Raw genomic sequence first — 20238 nt, 5'->3', positions numbered from 1 at the left:
GAAAAAAAAAAACCATTTTACCCGAATTCCTGAGGAAATTATGCATAAAATAAATTTTTCCAGATCTTTCCGACTTTTTTTTTAGTTGATTTAAAAATAAAAAACTTTATTGCAAAATTATAATTTACTATAATGATAAAATTAAAAAACTTACAAACATTAAAAAAATAGAAAAACTTATAAACTAACAAAATAATTTATTATTTTCATTCAAACTTTAATGGACCTTTAAATTCCAAAATTTCCTAAAATTAAGTATCTTCCCTATATGTTTATAAGAAGGGAAATAACAAAAAAAAAAAAATCTTAAATAAGCAATGTATAGCTTACTTATGCTAAGTCGTTTCTTGGGAGATTCTTTTTGAAAAATAAACATGAACATTCTTAGAGATAGATAATTATGATATAAAGTTCTAAAGTCTTATTAAAATCGGTCCAAGTGGTTGAATAAATACTGGATAGCATGGTAAGTGGAAGTATTTTATATGAGGGCACGTGAGACATATGCATTAGTGAAATACGAATCAAGTGAATATCGTATATATTTCGTATGAGTGTTGACTCCCATTAGGAGTAAACTTCTATACCGGGTGTCTCATTTTAAACAATTCGCTGAAAATTTCTTCAATTAATAGTTTTTTAATAAATGAATGACCTTCGCAAAAGTTGTTGTGTGTGGAGAGGGACATTCCACAGAAACCGTGAATTTGATCTAGACTTGCAAGGTCATTTAAAAATCAACTCTGCTCTAAGCTGATAAGAGCTACTAGGTCAACCCTAGTAGCTCTGTTAGTTAAAGGTAAACCAATTCCGTACGCAATATGTCTAGGGTAGCGGATTCAATTATCGCAGTCACAACAAAAAATCAATTTAATTAATGGTTGTGATGGAATAGTATACGCATGAAGGAGGTGTACTCAGCCAAAATAATAAAAATAATGATAATGAAAAGATAAATAATAAATGAAATGTGTCTCTCGTGGACAGCCAATATAACCTAACCTAACCTAAGTTGATAGGAAATGACGGAAAATTTTAAATTAAAAAGTTTTTCTTTATAAAATAACAAGTAGCTTTTGTTAGAAATTTTTTTTGGAAACCATACTCATAGTATTAATTTAGAAAGTAAAAATAAAATAAATAGTAGTACCTACTATTTTGGAAATAGTAAAAGAGAAATAGAAAAAAGCTTCAAATAACAAATTTTGTCTTTTATATAAAAAACCCAACAAGTTGGAAACACTTTTTTGTACATTGTTTAGATTTCATAGAAATCAAATAGAAAAACTAGTATCGATAAATTTTTGCGTTCGATTTCTGCTGATATTATAAGTTTAATGAACAAATATTTCTTACAAAAGTTTTTTGTTACTTTAAAAATAAAAACTTTATATAGTTTAAACTTTTCCTCCAAGTGATTTTCAAAATACCATGCAAATTTAGATCAAATTTAAGGCTTCTATGAGATGTCCACTTTCGAATAGATTACCTGGATTGTTTAAAATATAGGCACCCGGTACATACTATCTGTTCTCTAACTGCACTAATCTAAACTTAAGAAAATTAATAACATTGCTGCATTTCGTATCAAACCAATATAACTATCAGCTGATAAAATATAATTCGGGCTTAATAACTATTTTTTATATATGATTAACTTAATGATGCCGCACCACCTCTTCGATTATCGAACACACCCTCCGATTTCGAACGGATCTGCGATATTGCTGTTGCCGCTGAATAACCAGATTCAACTACTTTTACGAAATCAATACCTTTTTTACGTAGTTGCTTTGCAACACTTTCATCGTCAATACATTCGTACATATATTTAATTTTATTTTTTGAATAATTTAATTTGGGTGTAAATCGACAACTTTGTAAAGCCTTTTCTAATGATTGATTCAATACAAAATAATTGAATAACGTATTAACAATAGCACTTAAAATTTTTCCACCACCCGCAGCACCAATTTGGAAAACAGGTACGCCATTTTTATCAACCATCACCAAACCAGAAATCGACGAACCGGGTGTTTTATTTGGACCTGGAGCATTGCGTACGGGCTTTCCTTTACGCCTCCAATTTGGACTGCTAAAATCACGCATTTGATTATTGTAAAAGAATCCCATTTTTTGCGATAAAATACCCGATCCAAAAGTGTGATTAATTGTACTGGTTGCCGAAACGGAAGTATTTCCAATTTTTATGACTACATTTGTAGTACCAAAATTTAATGGTGATATCATTGGTGCAACGGTCACAGTACCAAATTTCCGAGGGATTGTTGGTTTGATTTCCACACCACCTTTAACAATTGCTGTTCCCAATATTTTTCCACCTTTATCAATGATATTTTTAATTGTTTTGCTCGTTAATTCACGTACTTGCGGTTGAAAAGCATACGTATATTTCAGTACTTTTAATAAATATACAGCTTTTTCAGTTGGTGAGGCACCCTTCTTCATTAATGACTTAATTTGTTCAATCATTTTTAATGCGAGTAATACTGTATATCCGCTTCCAGGGACTCTTGTTGTGTATACCTAGCACAGATAAGATACGATACATAATCAGAAAAGTTAAAAATTTCTACAATCATGAAATTTTTATCCTTATTATGCTATATAATATTAATGGATAACCCGAAGAGACAAAATATTAAAATGAGAAAAAAATGTGTTCTAATTTTGCAAAAAATTGTATAATTAATATAACTATTCTAATGGACAATAAAATTTGACTAACATTACTCTTCAAAATTTAAGCTTGTATGTTTCAAGAAAACCAAGATTTAACAATGGAAAAAGTGAATAGAACGAAAACGAAATCTGGTAAAAATGATATTATATTACATCGCTTATCGGGATTCTTGTATGAATTAACCCTTATTGTTTTCTTAATAATAAAAGAGTTTTGAGTAAAAAGGTGGCAAATAATAATAATTTGAAAATTCAATTATTTATAATCGAAAATTAAGTTTCCTGCGGGGCTCATGCTATATAAAAAAAATAGTTTACACCAAATGATTTTCGCGGAAACTTCGGATTTTCATTTTGATACAGAGTTTATATAAACAATTGTTCAATAATCAAAAAGGTGGTAGGGTAAATCAAACATGTTTCGATCGGTTTCGGGTTTTTGCAAAGTTTTAACTTAAAGTTGGATGATTCCGGATACATATTCCTCATAAAAAAATGCTTGTTCCGAACTATGCTACCTTCCCTTGGATTGTTAATCATTTATTCAGATATATATATATATATATATATATATATATATATATATATATATAATATATATATATATATATATATATATATATATATATATATTATAGTATACTAACCGTATATTTTTCAAATTTCGCGGTTGCTGGTGCCATAACTTTTACTTTATAATTCAGAACATCTTTGGATGTAATATGCGAAGTTGTTTCCTTTAAATCTTCCATTAACATTTTATGCAGTTTACCTTTCGCTTCGTACATTGAGGATGAAGGACCATCTTTACTAACCTGTCGTAAAAACTTACAGAACAATGGATTTTTAATAATATTTGTTTTGAAATTAATATCGATATATTTGTCGTACTCTCTCGAAGTGTTGTATTTCTTGATTGTCTCAAACATTGCACGTGTTGTTTTAGACATTTCAAAACCTTTTTCACATAAGTTAATAACTGGTTCAATAATTTGACTCCACTTTAGTCCATTTTTGTCTTTATCTAAATTATACATTGTTTCATAGCCCTTCAATACACTTGGAATTCCAATTGAATTACCTTCAACTAATTCGTAATCCGAAAACGAAGCATTGCTTGGAGATTGTTCTCGAGAGTTAATATACAAAGCTCTTTTCTTTCCTTTACTTTTAGTATAATATACAGCTTGAAATCCACCACCTACGCCAGAATCCATAGGATGAACAAGTCCTTCACAAAGTGATACACCAATAAATACTTCTCGTGCATTCCCACCTTTTGCGATTAATTTATTTGCAATATTTGTACAATACTTATTGTTTGTAACAACAATATTCTGTTTCTTTGCGATTGTTTCACTTATTGTTATTAATAAAACCGCAACTGTGTACACTACTAAGAGTACCCTCTTCATTGTTACACTCCGATACGTATAGTATGGGGATGATAAAAAATAGAATATTGACGTTTTGTTGAATACTAAATTATGTTGATGTTGCATACACATTTTTATATTACCGGAAAAAAATAAACTTTTTCCTCATGAAAATATTAATCTATTTTATCAATCTTCCTCTATTAGGATCTTTGACTTTAGTTGTGTTTATACTCAGATTATAAATTTTTATCAATTTGATTGTTTACCGGGTTTTTTTTTTTTTAAAAAAAAGGGAATATTCCAAACATATTTTGCGAGTGACAAAAATCGAATGTTTTCTTACTTTATGAGCATGCGTATGTGTAGGCCCCACGGCAGGATTATTTCAATGGAAGGTCCTAGATGCAGCATCTAGATCAGGGGTGGCGCGATTCTTTATGTATATAAGCGTGCCATTTTTCTAAAGAAATGTTTGACTAGGTCATAGACGTGCCGTCAAATAGTTCTGATTTCGTGATTATTGAAAAAAAAATCGTTAATATATCACAAATAAACTTTAAAAATACAGTTGTGCAAGCACAAGTACTCTTTTTTGAACCTTTTCAACTTGTGAAGGTGTACCCTTGATTTTGGATAAAAATTTTCGAATACTCATCAATTCCTTGGAGCTAGTCATAAAATACGTCACGCAAACAGGAAAGAGTGAGAGGTTATGGCTTAGCGCGACAAAGTATGACATGGTGGATGGGTGAAGACGTTGCAATTCGTCGCCAAATTCATTAAAATTTTTGTCTTTGCATGGGGTTGCAGAAAATGTGACGCAATTTAACGAGGAAGGAGGGAATGATTCAAAACAATGAATTTTTGCGGGGCTTATTTTATGTATAGCCCCTATCTAATAGTAATCTAGTTTGTCGAACTAAATAATGAATGACCATCGTCATAATTTATGCATTTGGTTAAGCCCTACTCACACGATTGAGATTTAGGTTGCAAACCAGTTGGAAAATAGATTTAACTCAGTCGTTTTCCTTCATTGTTTATTTCAACTTGTTGCAAAATTGTTTGCACCAAAAGTAGCATCCGTGTGTATATATAAGCCCTTATAGATTTAAATATTTTGAAATATGAAGAACAATTATTATAATAAATTTGTTTCAACAGTTATAATACATGTATCCTAAAATCATGCTACTATAATCCTTGCATAATATGATACAATAATGTTTCAAAATGGGCACTGCGATACGGCATAGCACCATACACAGGCGGATTTACGCTGTAACCTATCTACATAGGCGGATTTAAGGAAAAAGGCTCTGAAACTATAGTTTCAGTACTCTCAAATTAGTTATAAGACTTGCTAAGACCGTACCAAATTTTCGATACGGCTAGCTCCTAGTTTATTAACGGGAAATTTTAATCGTTTTTATGGAATTAAGTCTCATCAATTGTAAATGTTATGAAAAAAATAAATTTTGAGAAAATATCAGTTTGACCTTATGATGAATGTGGTATTTTTATTTTTATTGCACATTGATAAATAATGTTATTAAAAATAAATTTAACTGATAATTTTTTTGGGAATTCCTATATCTAATAACATTATGAACTTGGAAGAAAAAAATTTAAGCACATACTAATACTTTTTAAACTTTTAAAGTACAACCTTTTATTGCAATAAAAGGGTAAAAAATTTCTATAAATAAAAGTTTGAGGAGCGCAGGACAACAATAAATGCAATTAACGAAATTTCTAAACATTTTAGATCGAGACCTTTAAGGTTTTGCGAATGGTTATATATAAGGTGTCCCGGTTCACCATCGTCGTATTTTAGATTAGAAATAATCCGAATAAGTTTTTTTCTCAAAATGGATTATTCGAAGAGACTAGCCTAAAGGTCTTTGTAAGTAGAATTATTACAAAAATCGGTTATAAAAAATTTTGCTCTAAATCTAATTAAATATTTTTATATTAATGAATTTGAAAGTTTAATATACCTATAGCAAAATATTCTCCTAATGAGAAATACATCTGATTTTGCTCATTTTCAAACTTGGATTGCACATTATAAATTACAAAAACTAGTACATTTGCATACGAGATTTAAAAATAAAAAATATAGTTTAATGCGAAAAAGAAAGTAGAAATTTCCATCTAGGTAATATTCTTTTGTCGTTTTTATAAAAATTCAAAAGTAATTTTAAAAATAATTTTTTAAATATTAGTTTTGGAGCCAAGGATAAAAAAATTCTCGGCATCTTTTCACGGGAATTGAAAAAATTTGAATTGCTCCTCCAAGCTTCAAATTGAAAGATATCCCTTTTGTTTTTCAAACAGAATAAGATGATTGAATAACAAATGAAGGATTATGTTGCCCGCTACCGATAATTTTTTTATGTATGATGCTGCCCGCAAAGGTTTACAGAACACATACAAAGTCTTTACGGTGATGTAATCAGTATTTTTTTGAGCGTGAGCCTACGGATTATTATGATGTCATAATAAAGAAAAAATATTATGTACAAAAAAACTTTTGTAAACTCTGCATTAAATCTAAATTGGACATTAATTTGATTAAACTTTTTTTTATTTTGATACATCTATTCATCTGAATGTTAAATTAAAATTTGATCAGTGGTTATCGTTAACAATAAAATTACAAAAATTACGGATATTAATTTGGTAAATTGAAAAATTACTATCACAGAGCATTTTAGCAAAAAAAAGTAGACCGACTTTGAGAACATGGGTAAATATTGAAAAACCAAAATGAATCAATGAGGCAGGATCAAAAACATATATGTATTTACCTGCTACCCACTAGATTCGAGTTTCACGTCCTTATATATAGGGTTAAGGCGGCAACAGTGGCTATAGAGGGAACACTGGCGCAGTAGGCATTGCTTAAAACTTAAAAATAAACGTTCTATCTCTTTCATGCTTTAGACGGCCTTTCTATGCGTAGATATTACATGCAGTCCGCTTAACAACAAAAACAGCATTATTACTTGACTTAAATTATTCATGATTCACTGTAAACTGAGGGCCTATTCACTGTATCCGACCCCCAGTACACAGTGGCTCAAAACAGTTTTTTTTAGTTTTTTTTTTTAAAAACACTGCCTATCTCCCAATATATTACTCTGTTGAACTAAATCGAATTAAATAATCAATATTTATATGTATATATATATTAGTTACACTTTACACACTTACCCCTTTTTGCATCTTTTTAGCAATCTTCTAAGTCTAGTTTGGGGTGCTTGAAAAAAAAAGTGAACCACTGTTGCCGCCTTGACCCTATATATGTTCTTGGCTAAAATTTAATTTATACAAAATACTAATCTCCAAAAGAGCGTGTAGGAACAAACTATACCTCTTTAATAATAATATTTTTTTTAATTCAAACATAAACTTCATTTATTGTTTGTAGAAAAATGTTATGCCAATTTTCACATAAATAGAATAAATTTTATCTCACATTTTGTACTTATAATTCATATTGTACTTATAATTCATTACTCAAATTTATCGATTTCCAAATTTCATCTACATTTTCGGTAACAGTTTGTAGTAATGTTTCATTTAAATCTTTTAATTCCTCTTGTTTACTTTCAATAACTTTCAATAAACTTTCAATCTCTTCAAAATCCTTATCATATGTTTGCATTTTATCGTCTACAGAAATTGTTACGAATGGTTTTGTATTATCATCAAATAATTTTTCCACTTCTGTATCATAAATTTTGTTCTTATTTTGTCTACAAATAAAGCGTAACGGTTTACAAATTAGTAATTCAAATAAATTAAATAAATATAAAAAATGTATGTACAAACTCTTTATTAAACAATTCACGGTTCAATTTTTTAAATTCCATTCTCCATTTTTTTTTGGTGTGTTTTAACATTTCTACATAATTCGTTGTATCACTTGGTATTTTGGCAAGCGCATTTTCTGAATTGAAAGACATTTTTAATTTAACTTTGAGATTTTTCTGAGGTTTTTCTAAATTTTAACGGTTATTGAGGTTAAAGTAAATAGTCTTAAATTTAAATTTTTTAGTAAACAAATATCTAACAAACTGTCATGTAAACCATGCATGCAGGAAAGGTAGATATTAATATTATTGTAGTACAAATCTTTGATTAGTTTAATAAAATTAAAATAGATGGCAGAGATTGTGTTTTATTAATTGTTAAAAATTGTATACTGTAAATTAATCTAGTTCGTAGAGTAAAAATTTCAACTTTTTTCAGAAAGAAATGCGGCATCTTTATGGGGAGCAAAAATATGTGGCGAAAAAATAATTTTTTTTACTATATTTACAAAAATATAGGATGGTCTTTAATCCTGCAACTCTTGATAGTGGGACCCATGTATAAAGAAACTTTTATGTTTACTTAAGGTACTCATTAAGGGAAATGGAAAATAAACATAAAAGTAACTATAAATATGGATCACATCATTAATAGGAATAAAGACATTCCAGTATTCCTGTAACACCTGAGAATACCATCTAGGTTTATATATATTTTGGGTCTCTTTTATATTTATTTTGGGTCTCTCACTTCGTACCTAAAATATTTACTATTCTTCCTGTATAAAAAATGAAATTAAGTACAATATTAAGATGCTATTAAGAAGTTAAGAGATATAAGTATGCTAATTACTAGACACTCCTTAAATTAGAAACTCGAAAAATTAAATCCACAAATACAAAAAGAGTTATGCAAGAAATGTTTTATGGGTATGTAAGTCTAACGATTATATAATAATTTGTATCAAAAATTTGTATCTAACATAGGTGTAGAACCCAAAAGAATGAATTTGTGTAGATCTAGAATCCTGCAGGGGGGTGGTAAGGCTAATTTGTAATTTTGTAATTTTCGTTTAATATTTAAAAATGTATAATCTGTAATTGAAACATACCTACTTTGAGAGCGCTGAAAAATAATTGATTCTCGAAGTGGGCGGTAGGCGAAATAAGTTTAAGAATCTCTGGTGTATATTAAGCACAAAAAAGTTCGGTGTATCAATGGCAGACGATTTATGTGGGAATTACTACGTGACGGACACACAGACTGGCAACAAATTGATGAAAATTTAAACAAACTGTTACAAAGCATATTTAGACTTATCGATTGCTATGTTTTGCCTCTGTACCTGTTGAAAATAGTTTTTTTTTTTTTTTTTTTTTTTTTTTTTTATTTCAATTAACCATGATTCTCACGAAAATGTTTGGTTTCGCACGTTTTTAGGATGTTTTATATTACTTTGTTATCATTTTTTTCTTTATTTTTTAAACACCGAATTTTTTGTTAATCTACATATTTTCACTGTTTATACTACTATAGGAAATATCTAGATTATGGATTTTGCGCAAATTTTTACAACTTTCTCATTACTTCTTTTCTCGTTAAAGATTAGCCTTTCATCTCCTACCAACTTTTTTCTGCTGTTGCCACCGAATTTTGAGATTGATAGCTACCTTGAAGTTATCAGCTATTCGATTTTTAAAACTATCTTTAAGGGGTGGGTTGAGTTTGTATAAATGATTAAGAGACAAATATGTGTTAACGGAAGGGAGTGGTATTTTATTATTGAAAATTAAAAAACAAATGGTTATAAAATTGTTCAAGGCCAATAATTAGATTAATAATAACATTATTAAAAAATCTGATGTAAACACCCCATAACTTCTATATACGAAGAACGTATACGCTTCTACTGCCCAATATATTTATAACAAAAAAATAAATAAATCGGTATAGCCGGAATTCAAAGGCGAAAAGTATCTATGCATGAAATAGGCAGCCGAAATGCCACCACAGGTCAATTGTTTGTTTTCCCTTGTTTAAAATGTATATTATGCTTGACCTTTATGTTCTCAATCATGCAGATGAATGGTTAAAAAAGATATTTTTGGAATCAGGTAATCTAACAACCTATAATCGAATTTTCGGGTGGAAAACATTCCCTTTATAAAATCACGTATATATGGAGGTTTAAAAATATGTTCATAAAATATCCTTAGAATTTTTAAATTTATTCTTTACAGTAATTTGCATCTCCTACATATACATAAAACAGTTTCTACATCCAAGGTAATTAAAAAAGAAACTGTAAAACTTTTTCGTACTTATGACTCAGTGGCGTATTCTTTTGCCGAGTTTACATTGAGTAGGACTACAGTTTAAAGGATACTTTTGGATCAATTTAAACGCGCTTCTAATTCAGTAAACTAGTAAAGTTTACAAAAAGTAAATTGACAATACATTTTCTTGAACATTCCACCAGAGATAAATTCATGGAATCCAAGATTGTTTACGTTGAAAGGATTTACATTCTTTTAGAAATATGATTTCTTTTAGAATCTAACAGCACCTCTAATTCAGTGGACTAGTGAAGTTTACAATCATTACTTAACAATAATGTTACTGAAAAATGATCATTAGATAAATTCATATAAAATTATTTTTCACGGAGTTAAAAATTTTGTTTTAATACCTTTCGAAAATGGTTTTAGTTTTTTTTTGCCTTCTATTGAAAGTTGCAAGTAATTTTTAGGAGTTGATAGGTCGATTCGCGTTCATTATGTCTTTGTTTTTATTAAAAATACTTCTTGTACTATCCTTCGCAATATCAGGACCTTTGCTTCTTGATTAAGTGACCAGAGGTTTTCCCTAAAATTATTCCCTGACTTTCGTTTAATAACGTTTTGCCTGCTTTGAAGTGTAGTTTTACCTAAGTGTATGCGATTGTTAGGCTTTATTTGCAAGACCATATCTCTTACATGAAGAAATTCGATGGTCTTGTAAAGTAGATTTCACTTGATAGAAACAAATAGCATATTAGTCTTGCTTATATGAAGTCGATATACCCCCCGATTACAAGTAATTCAATGTGCTCGATTCTATTTTCATTTGTACTTGGTAGTGAAAAAGGCGAAGCGAAGCAGATAGCAGAGGAAAACTAAATGTCTTCAGCTCAAATGTTCTTTTTCCGGAATTGATCTTTCTAGTACCTAGAATCAAGAATTTGACAGTCATATTAGAAATATTCTTTCAGAATTGTGTCATCGAAAATATAAAAAGGAGCCCTTTTAATTTCGCCAATTCCATCTGTGTTACAAAAATCAAATTTTAAAAATCTTAAAACACTTTGTACCTAATTTTGCCATTTGTATTTTGATAAATAGCATATCTAACTTTCCTTTTCAAATGCACATAGAGCCAGATACGAACCTCCATAAGATGCAAAAATATCGATAGTAGTACTCAATAAAGACAATCAACGAAAGTTATTTCAAACATTAGACGTTAATTAGAGGAAGTGGGGGGGGGGTAAGTGTAGTATTTCATGAAGACCGTATGATTGGATAAATGTTCGAAAGATAAATACAAAATTCCCAGTAAAATTTTTACGTCTCGTAAATATTACGCGAGATAAAAGCTCTTAAAAAATTTGGTTCCTCCTATAAACCTAAAGCCACATGATCTAGAAATCTGAAAAATGTAACGATAGTAGTAGCTCGTTAATGACTTTCAACGAAAATTATTTCGATCGTGATATGTTTATTAGGGACGAAACATATTCACCTGAAGAGCAAAGTTATTCGAAACTTTTTTTATATTTTTAAAGATCCATATACAATGCGATTGTGCTTTTTTATACTATATCTTGCCCAAAATCCGATAAAATGTTTCCTTATTGTTTCTCTCATAGATCATATGATAGAATCCTTTTATACCCATAATACAAGCAATTTTATGGCAAAGATGCGGACTTTTCATATTGATAGTATCCCTATAAAATTTAAATGCATTTAATCCATTTATTTAAATGCCTACTGAGCTACAAACACCTTTTCAAATACCTAATAGTTGTATTGTAAATATTTAATAATATTTATTACAACAGTTGTAACTTGAAGTAATAAAATCAATTTATCATTTACAACAATAAATTTTATAAATATAATAAAATTGAATAAAAAATTTGCGTTTAAGGTTGTTGTCGCGATATTTGAGTAGCGTCAGAAAAGTCTAAATTTTTGTGTACTTACTAAAGACATGATTATGATAAATTTAATTAAAAGTTTGATATTTAACATGTATGGTATACACTCTTTATACTTTTGCATCAGTTATTAATTTATAACAAACTAACTGTCAGATATTTTCCAAAAACTGACAGTGTATTAATTGATTTGTTTCGATTCTAAAAAAAAAAAAAAAAAATAAAAAAAAATTTTTGACCGTCTAGTTATTTTTAAAAAATGATTTAAAGTTCAACAATTTATAAGCAAGTATACATAGTAGCGAGTCAGACAGAAAGAAGTAGTAGCGAGTATACATAGTAGCGAGTCAGACAGAAGAGTGTTAGGATTGGTGTTGTGTACGTACACACATGAATATTGTATGTGTAACGTCTCCACGAATACAGGCTTGCTTAAATATTATGGATCACTTAGCTACAAGCTCGTATACTTTTACAGCGCGCATATTCCATAATATTTAGATATATATTGTACCACGACAACTACCTTAACTTGTTATTATTAAATATGAATGGAGTATTTTATTTAAAACCCTTGTTATAACAACATTCAATCAATTAATTATGTATTAATTATTAAAAATGTGATATATCATTGCCATACCAGGAGTCATTTGATACATTTCAATCATAAATTTTAAAATCAAACAATTCTGATATATACCTATTTACAGTAAGTTTGTAAAATATTCAAGATATAGAAACTCCTAAACTACTCTCCTAAAATAAAACGTAAAGGGGCTATATCAATAATCATTTTGACCTTTTACAGCATATGAATATTCAAATTAAAGCTATCGTGAAAAGCCATGAATTATGTAATGAAATTCAACGAAATTCTCATGCAGTGAAAAAATATAATTATATTTTACATTTTATGATGATCAGTATGACTAATATCACTTTCAAAAGTGTAAATCACAGAATTATAAGTAATAAATATACAGGATGTGTAGGTAAAAATAAGCCGATTTAGATAAACTTACTTCAACCATGCTCCGTCTGGGTATTAGTTTCGTAATTGTCTTTTTTTTTTTAAATAAATTTAAAGTGGAAAATATGATATTATGTTACAATTTACGGTACGTTGATACTGTTTGTTATATCGGACAATAGAAGCGTTATTAAAAATATGATTCAACAAATTTTATTGGCTTGGAATGTTCAAAGTTTTAGTAATTAAACTTAAATCATCCAAACTTTTATACACTTGTGGAGGATTTTAAGTATTAAATTTTCATGAAGTAATATGTTTAGCATGGAAATATAATCTTGGGAAGGCACAATTACTTTTAAGGTTTACACTAAATTTTTAATTTTAATCACTGAAATCTGTTGAAATTGAAGTAGGAATTATGTTCAACTGTTCTTTGCATTTAAAAATATCATTTATAAGATATTTAGAGATTGATCCATCTATGCTCAAAGTACAATTAAAATCTATTTCTATTGACCTCTTGATAATTCTAAGAAAAGTCATTCGCATTTCAGGATCATATTGGGAACGATCCTGAACTGGATGTGTATTATAAAAAGTAGGTATATTCTTTAATTTGGCAAATTGTTTTGAGTTTGACGATGGACCAGCGAAACTCAAGTAACGCGTGTGTATTTCAGTTGAATAAATGTCGATACATGCTGCTGTAAGAGGATGAATTAAGTGAAATAAAATTATTTTCATGAAGCTTCAGTTTGTAGCCTTCCAATACCTCAATATTTTAAAAGCTCCTTGTACAAGACTTACATTGTAAGTATATTTAATAAAACAACTTTTTATTTATTATAAAATCATTTCATGACATTCTTAAATTAAAAAAATATAACTTTTTTTTTTGAGTTTCAAAAAAAATTATTTATTGTTTAAATCGGTATTACTTGAATATTTCTGATAATAATTATATAGCAACTTTTAAACATATACTGAAGTAAAAGTTTGATTAAAGACGTTTTACTGTACAATAAATAATAGCAATGAAATAAATAAAATTAATAATAAAATAAATAGTTCAAATTAACACACCTTTTATTAAATGAATTAAAAAAAAAAAAAAAACAATTACATAAGAACATATTTCTTAGAATTCAGTGTCACTGTGCTAAAATAAAACAAATAATATGTTGTATAGCTACTAAAATTTAAAGTACAATCTCTTACGTATGGTATCACTGTTCTTTTTCTAGGTCATGTATCAAAAACATTTAGATTTTGATAAAGATCATCATAAAATTTCTATACATTAATATGAATGTAACAAGCATGATTTTGTCATTAAAAACCTCATATTGTCTTGGCCGTTTTGTCCATTTTTTTAAAGAGATAATAAATTGATTGACTAGTGATTGTAAGAATTATAAATGGCGGAATTACATGGGTTACATAAAATGATGAATAAGTGTAAGCTTTAATTATGCGAAATTGAAACATATAGACAATCAAGGCAAAATTTGTCTTAAGTGTCACCCGGGGGCTCCGTGAAAATGCACCTCTGATACCTCTATACTACAAAAATTGAGTAAAAGATCAGATAATAGTTTCTGAATAAATATAATACGTAAACCAAGTACTTCGTTATTGTATGTAAAATCATAATTACTGTAGGTATATCTTTCAGAAAAATTTAGTGCACAGCATCTGATTCTGATGGACAAGTTCCAGCAGAAAAGAACGAGGGGAAGAAAAAAAACATCATGGATGGATAACATCATTAAATCGACCAACATTAAATTCAACCACCTCATCCGTAGTGTTCATGTTAGAATTAAATGGAACAACGTGGTCTCCAACTTCCTTCCGTTTAGAGATACGGAACTCTTGATTGATTGATATCTTTTTAGAGACAAACAGATCTGACCTTTTAAATTTGCGAACTGATCTATTAGATCTTCACAATCTAAATGGGGATGAAAATCTGATTCAATACATATTTTTAAAACTTTCCCAACATGAAAATGAACGTTCTGCGCTGCAGTTTGTAACAGCAAATGTCATGAATATTCGATATGCTATTTAAACGTTTGTCAACTCTGTGTAAAGGTCAATACGCATGAAATTCGTTATTTAATGAAGACTCGAAATCTAAGAAATTAACGATTTTTTTTTTCCACATTTTGTCACCCTGGGCTTAGCACCATATGGCTGTAGGATTAATCTAACATTGGAAGTGTGCTTGCGTTTGGTAGGATGGTCAACTTGAATGGATTGTACTTAAAAATAAGAAAGAAAGAACTTAAAAAGTTTTTTTAAAACATATTTTTGAAACGGACACTCTACCATACACGATTCTTGTGTTTGTCTAGTCCTACGATGGTCCAACGATTTTTTATGCTTTTGTCGTGAATACAATTCTTGGATGGTGGAGGGAACGTTTTTTCGTTAAAAAAAAAAATGTTTTTTAAAATTGTTTTTCGAACTGAGGGTGGTCTTAAAATTTTTGTAGTAGGTGTTTCAATTTGACCCAACAATATTTCAAAGATTAAAGCAAAAAATTCGCACTCCTTCTGTTTAAAATAGTATTCATGGATTTTTTTCTTCCTTGATTTGTAACTTCGATAATCTTAAATCTTCAAAAATTATTTAATAAATCGTGATGTGGGGAAGCTGGTGGGCAGTAAAGATTGATCGAACGATGGCTAAGCATTTGCCATGGATAAGTTCGGAATATTTGATCATTTTCATTATGAAAAGCTACGCTGCTGTTTTATGGTGGAGGCTGTGAGAAATTATTTCAATCGTTAATATTTATCAATCGGTGGGTGGTCAAACGAAAATTGAGGTTTATCAAAAGTGGTCTTACTATGGTGAATCGATTGAGCTCACAATTAAATTAAAATTCGTTCATGAGAGTGCCTACAGTGGAGGCTATGGGAAATAAAACACAGTTTTATTTTAATTATTAAATAATGAGACTGAGAAAGTTCTAAATTTTAGTAAGATTATAAAGCTTAAAATATATCGATAGCTATAGAATAATGATAATAGTTTTTTATGTGTCAAAACGGTAACATTTTTAAAAACACTTGACTAAAAACAAACATTGATTACGGTTTCCCCATGTACCGCCATGTAAAAAAGTTTATTTAAAAAAAATACTTTTGCGTAAACCATATAGGAATCGACTGGAAAATTATACAGAAGACGTATTAAATAGGTACCTACTCATAATTGGCACACAAAATTCTTTATGTTTGATAACACTATCGTTTCATCATAAAATGCCTTAAGTTTTTTTTATAGAAAGCCTATAAACAAAAGGGAAGTTGATATGATGAAATTTTTTTATTTTTTTTGTTCTGAGATATCAACTTCTCTTTTTTTTATACGATTTTCTGTGATTTCGACTTAATTTTCTATGATAGATAATAGTAGGTTTTTTGAATTTGTTTATAAAAATAACTTTTTAATCCCAATTTAATATTTAATGACGACCTTTAGTACTATAAGTGTTTTTATCTCAAATTTCATGCTAAATATTTTTCTTTTGACAACAAATTTTACAAAATTTTGATTATAAATAAAAAAGTTTTACTATCGAGTCATCGTATGGATTTTTGGACAAATTTTTTACAAAACACCTTTCTAATTTGTAAAAAGAGCGTATTAATTGATCGAATACATTTTTAACAAAAAATAAATAAAAATGGTTCGAACAATTAATAGCCCAGTGCCTTAAGTTTTAATACACAGCCTTCTACATGCGACATTTGTGCAATAATAGCTTGTATTTAGAAAAGTATATTTTGCTTAACTTTTTTTGACTAAAAACATAAAAAATCAAGTTATTTTTTTAACATTTTCCCCATTTCTCGATGATTTTTCTGTTGAAATATTATTGTATGATCTTAAGAACCTTTAATATACAAGGTTTAAGCCGGAAAAACAGGCAGGCTTAGAAGCAAATTAAAAAGAAGCTCTTAAAAATACTAGAATTTAGAAATATTTCTAAACGACGATATATTTACAGTGTGTCCCCGGATAGAGGTAACTATACTTGTAAATTTTCTTTTTTTGCATTTTAAGAAAAAGTATGTACATGATAGTCAAAAATTTGGTATCACTTTTTTTTTTTTTGGTAAACTATCCATCCTTTTTATAAGTTGACAAAATGTTACTAAGAAAAGTTGCTCGAAATTAACAACTATTCCATTCTTAGTGAATGTTTATCCGAGGAAATAAATTTTCTTTTTAATTTTCTAACAAAAAGTCTCTTAGTCCACAAAAAAAAATACACTCTCGAATAGTACATGTTAATTGATTTATTATTATTTTCTTTGTTGCGTTTTTTTGTAATAACAACTTTTGTCAAAAAAAAAAAAAAAAATTGCTATAATTAAAGTATACGGATCTTTTTGAAATTTTGTAGTCATAATTGTTAATTGCGAGCAACTTTTCTGAATAACATTTTGTCAACTTATAAAAAGGAAGGGTAGTTCAATTTTTTGGCTACCCTGTGAATTATTTAGAAGTTTTAAATATGCCTACATACTTTTCAGAATAAGCAAAATTTTTTATAACGAATGACTTTTTTTCTTAAAATGAAAAATAAGAAAATTTACTAGTATAGTTACCTCTATCCGGGAACACACTATATATTTAGATATATGGAGGTCAAAATATAAAATGAATTAACCTTTGTAGAAGATGATGCTGTTTGTTCTCCTTTAAATAAATATATTTTATTTACAGATAGATATAAGTGAAAGTAAACTCTAAAATTATTAATAACAATTAAAATTAAACATATTCGCTTCAGCATCATCACGACCGGTTGTTTATTTATTTATTCGGACATCCGTACCGTGGCATGTCGGTCGGGTCGTTGATATGTGAAGATAAAATTTATTATATTTAAATGATACTCATTTTTTATTTTTATGAGTCAATAAATTAAAAAGATGTTTTGATTTTTTATTTATGTATTTGTATATTCAAAGAAGATAGTATCAAATTATGTTTCACTTGCATAGTAGTAAGATGAAATTTTTATTAAAAGAAAGGAGTTCACAAATATTCAAATAAAAGTGGTATTTCCTAATTCATAAAAACCTCACGGCATTTCTTTGGTTTTGTATAGGGTAAATGAGGGATTAATGAAATTTATACTAAAGAAGAGATATTGATATTACATCTCAATTTGAAGTTGAAGTTGAAAATTACAATACGTCTTAGAATCTATAATACCTTACCAAAGGCTTACCTATAATACATCATCTTATTAAATAAATACATCGAAATCTATAAACATTTTACATCGTTTCTTAAATGGAAAAATCTTATGTAAAAAAAACATTGATATCTAAAATTAACGTAAGTTGGACGGATAAGCTACCGCTAAAACTAGACTAGAAAAACATTTACAATTTAGAATACACCAGTGGCATGCGATATCGTTTCCCGAAAAGCAAGGTAAGCGGATCAAATTGGCCCAGTTCGGTGATTTCCGGGAAAAGATTTTGTGGGATGATTGGAAATAGGATTTTGAAATAGTTTGGATGAAGGTTCTGGTTGTGGGATGCCTATGGAGAGCTTCAGTCGGATATCGTAGGGGCTCTCGTAATCATCCGAAGACAACAATTTTTGGGCGATATTTGTAATCGAAGACAACGATTACAACTCGAAAGGGTATTGTATTTCATTTAACGATTACTGTTTTCGTATGACGATTTATCAAGACTGTATTGTAAATGATCACAATTTCACAACTCCCTACTAAGCAGCAAGTTGAAATGCAAGTTCCTAAAGATCTTTTGAAGCCCGTGAAACATTTAATCGATTTCCGGTAAAAAAGTAATTGCACTTCTACGATGTTGGTTGATCTAAATACAACTGACGTTAGCTTTAAGAGGCAAACTGTTTTTTCACTGGCTTAACTATGTACTGTTATTGCCCGAGTACTCTTAGAACACTTTACCCTATCACCCTCTGTGCTTCATAACAAAATTTTTTAACAACAATTCCATACAAGCCAGAATAGCTACCTGAACTACAACCTCTAACAGTAATCACGAGAATGTGAAAATGATACTCGCGGCGAAGCTTTGTTTCTTAAACTCTTATAATTCATTAAAAAAAAAATAATGCAAGCACTGACATTCAACACTTTCTATAAAGGGTACAAGGGGTAGAGCCCAAAAGGATGAAGAAGAAAAAATTTACATGCTAATATTGTGTACAAAAATCTGCCGTTTCTTTATTTTTGCTAACTGTATGTATGATGAATATATTGTTGACTTTATTATTGGTACAATTACTATAATTATTATGACTGACTATGTAATTAAAACTAAATGTTGTATCGTTTTTTTTATTTACTGTAATGCATAATTATGTAATAAATCAATCAATGTAATCATGATTACATTCATTAGTTCATTAAAATATTTAATTACAGCGGGAAATAAAATTTTGAAATGAAAGTAGATAGATACTTATATCTTCTTCATTTAGCTTTTAGCTAAATTTTCTTTCGGTAATATACAGGTTGTCTCTAAAAGGTTCTACCACATGTAGTACAGCTTACAATAAGCCGGTATAACTAAAAATATCAACTTAGTATTAAGTTGCTTCGTTTGTGAGCTATAGACGAGTCAAAAGTGGAAATTTTGAAATCGTTTTTTATAACTTACCTCCAAATGCGAAATGATGCGCTAAAGTTGGGTATATTAACATTGTTTTATATGAAAAAAAAGGCTAAGATAAAAATTTAAATTTATCATTGATAAATTGGCGTAAAACGTAGGCCAAACGTATTTAGTATACGAACCCCCGTATTTCTACGCCCATAGAGGTGAAGAATTGAAAGTATTGAATTAATATTATCTTACCTATCCTTATACTCAATATTTATAAATTTCATAATTGCAATCAGTTTTAGCAAAAAATTGAGCTACGAAAAACTACGTTCTATTGTTTCAGAAGTATATTAAATATAAATAAATCGTATAAAGAATACAATGAGCTCCTAGCTCAAGATATCTAAAAAGATTAATTTATAACAGAAACGAGGTTCCATATTCTAAAACCATGAATCTAAATATGTCATTTATGACTTTAATATCACTTCTTTTAAATTTGGAGGTATTAGTATCATTTCCACC

General features: G+C 28.8%; 1 protein-coding gene across 1 annotated transcript; it reads right to left on the bottom strand.

Moving 5' to 3' along the window:
• Window positions 1-1108: 1108 nt before the first annotated feature.
• Window positions 1109-4170, bottom strand: LOC123299237 (glutathione hydrolase 3-like). The gene is made up of 2 exons (XM_044881562.1): window positions 3351-4170; window positions 1109-2547 (listed from the first exon to the last, which is right to left on the bottom strand). Exons 1-2 carry the CDS (start codon window positions 4116-4118, stop codon window positions 1654-1656), a joined length of 1662 nt encoding a protein of 553 aa, XP_044737497.1. The 5' UTR covers window positions 4119-4170; the 3' UTR covers window positions 1109-1653.
• Between the last annotated feature and the right edge of the window lie 16068 nt (window positions 4171-20238).

This window comes from Chrysoperla carnea, chromosome 1 (assembly GCF_905475395.1).
Source record: "Chrysoperla carnea chromosome 1, inChrCarn1.1, whole genome shotgun sequence".
NCBI classification, from domain to species: domain Eukaryota; kingdom Metazoa; phylum Arthropoda; class Insecta; order Neuroptera; family Chrysopidae; genus Chrysoperla; species Chrysoperla carnea.
Note: the sequence above shows the minus strand (reverse complement) of the source record. Positions and strands in the feature narration are given on the sequence as shown.

Bases quoted from the DNA above. Each gene is read 5' to 3' on its own strand.
- LOC123299237 (XM_044881562.1), bottom strand. From the start codon at position 4,118: ATGAAGAGGGTACTCTTAGTAGTGTACACAGTTGCGGTTTTATTAATA. The intron at 2,548-3,350 runs GTTAGTATACTA...TATCTGTGCTAG, and splicing joins CGAAATTTGAAAAATATACG to GTATACACAACAAGAGTCCC.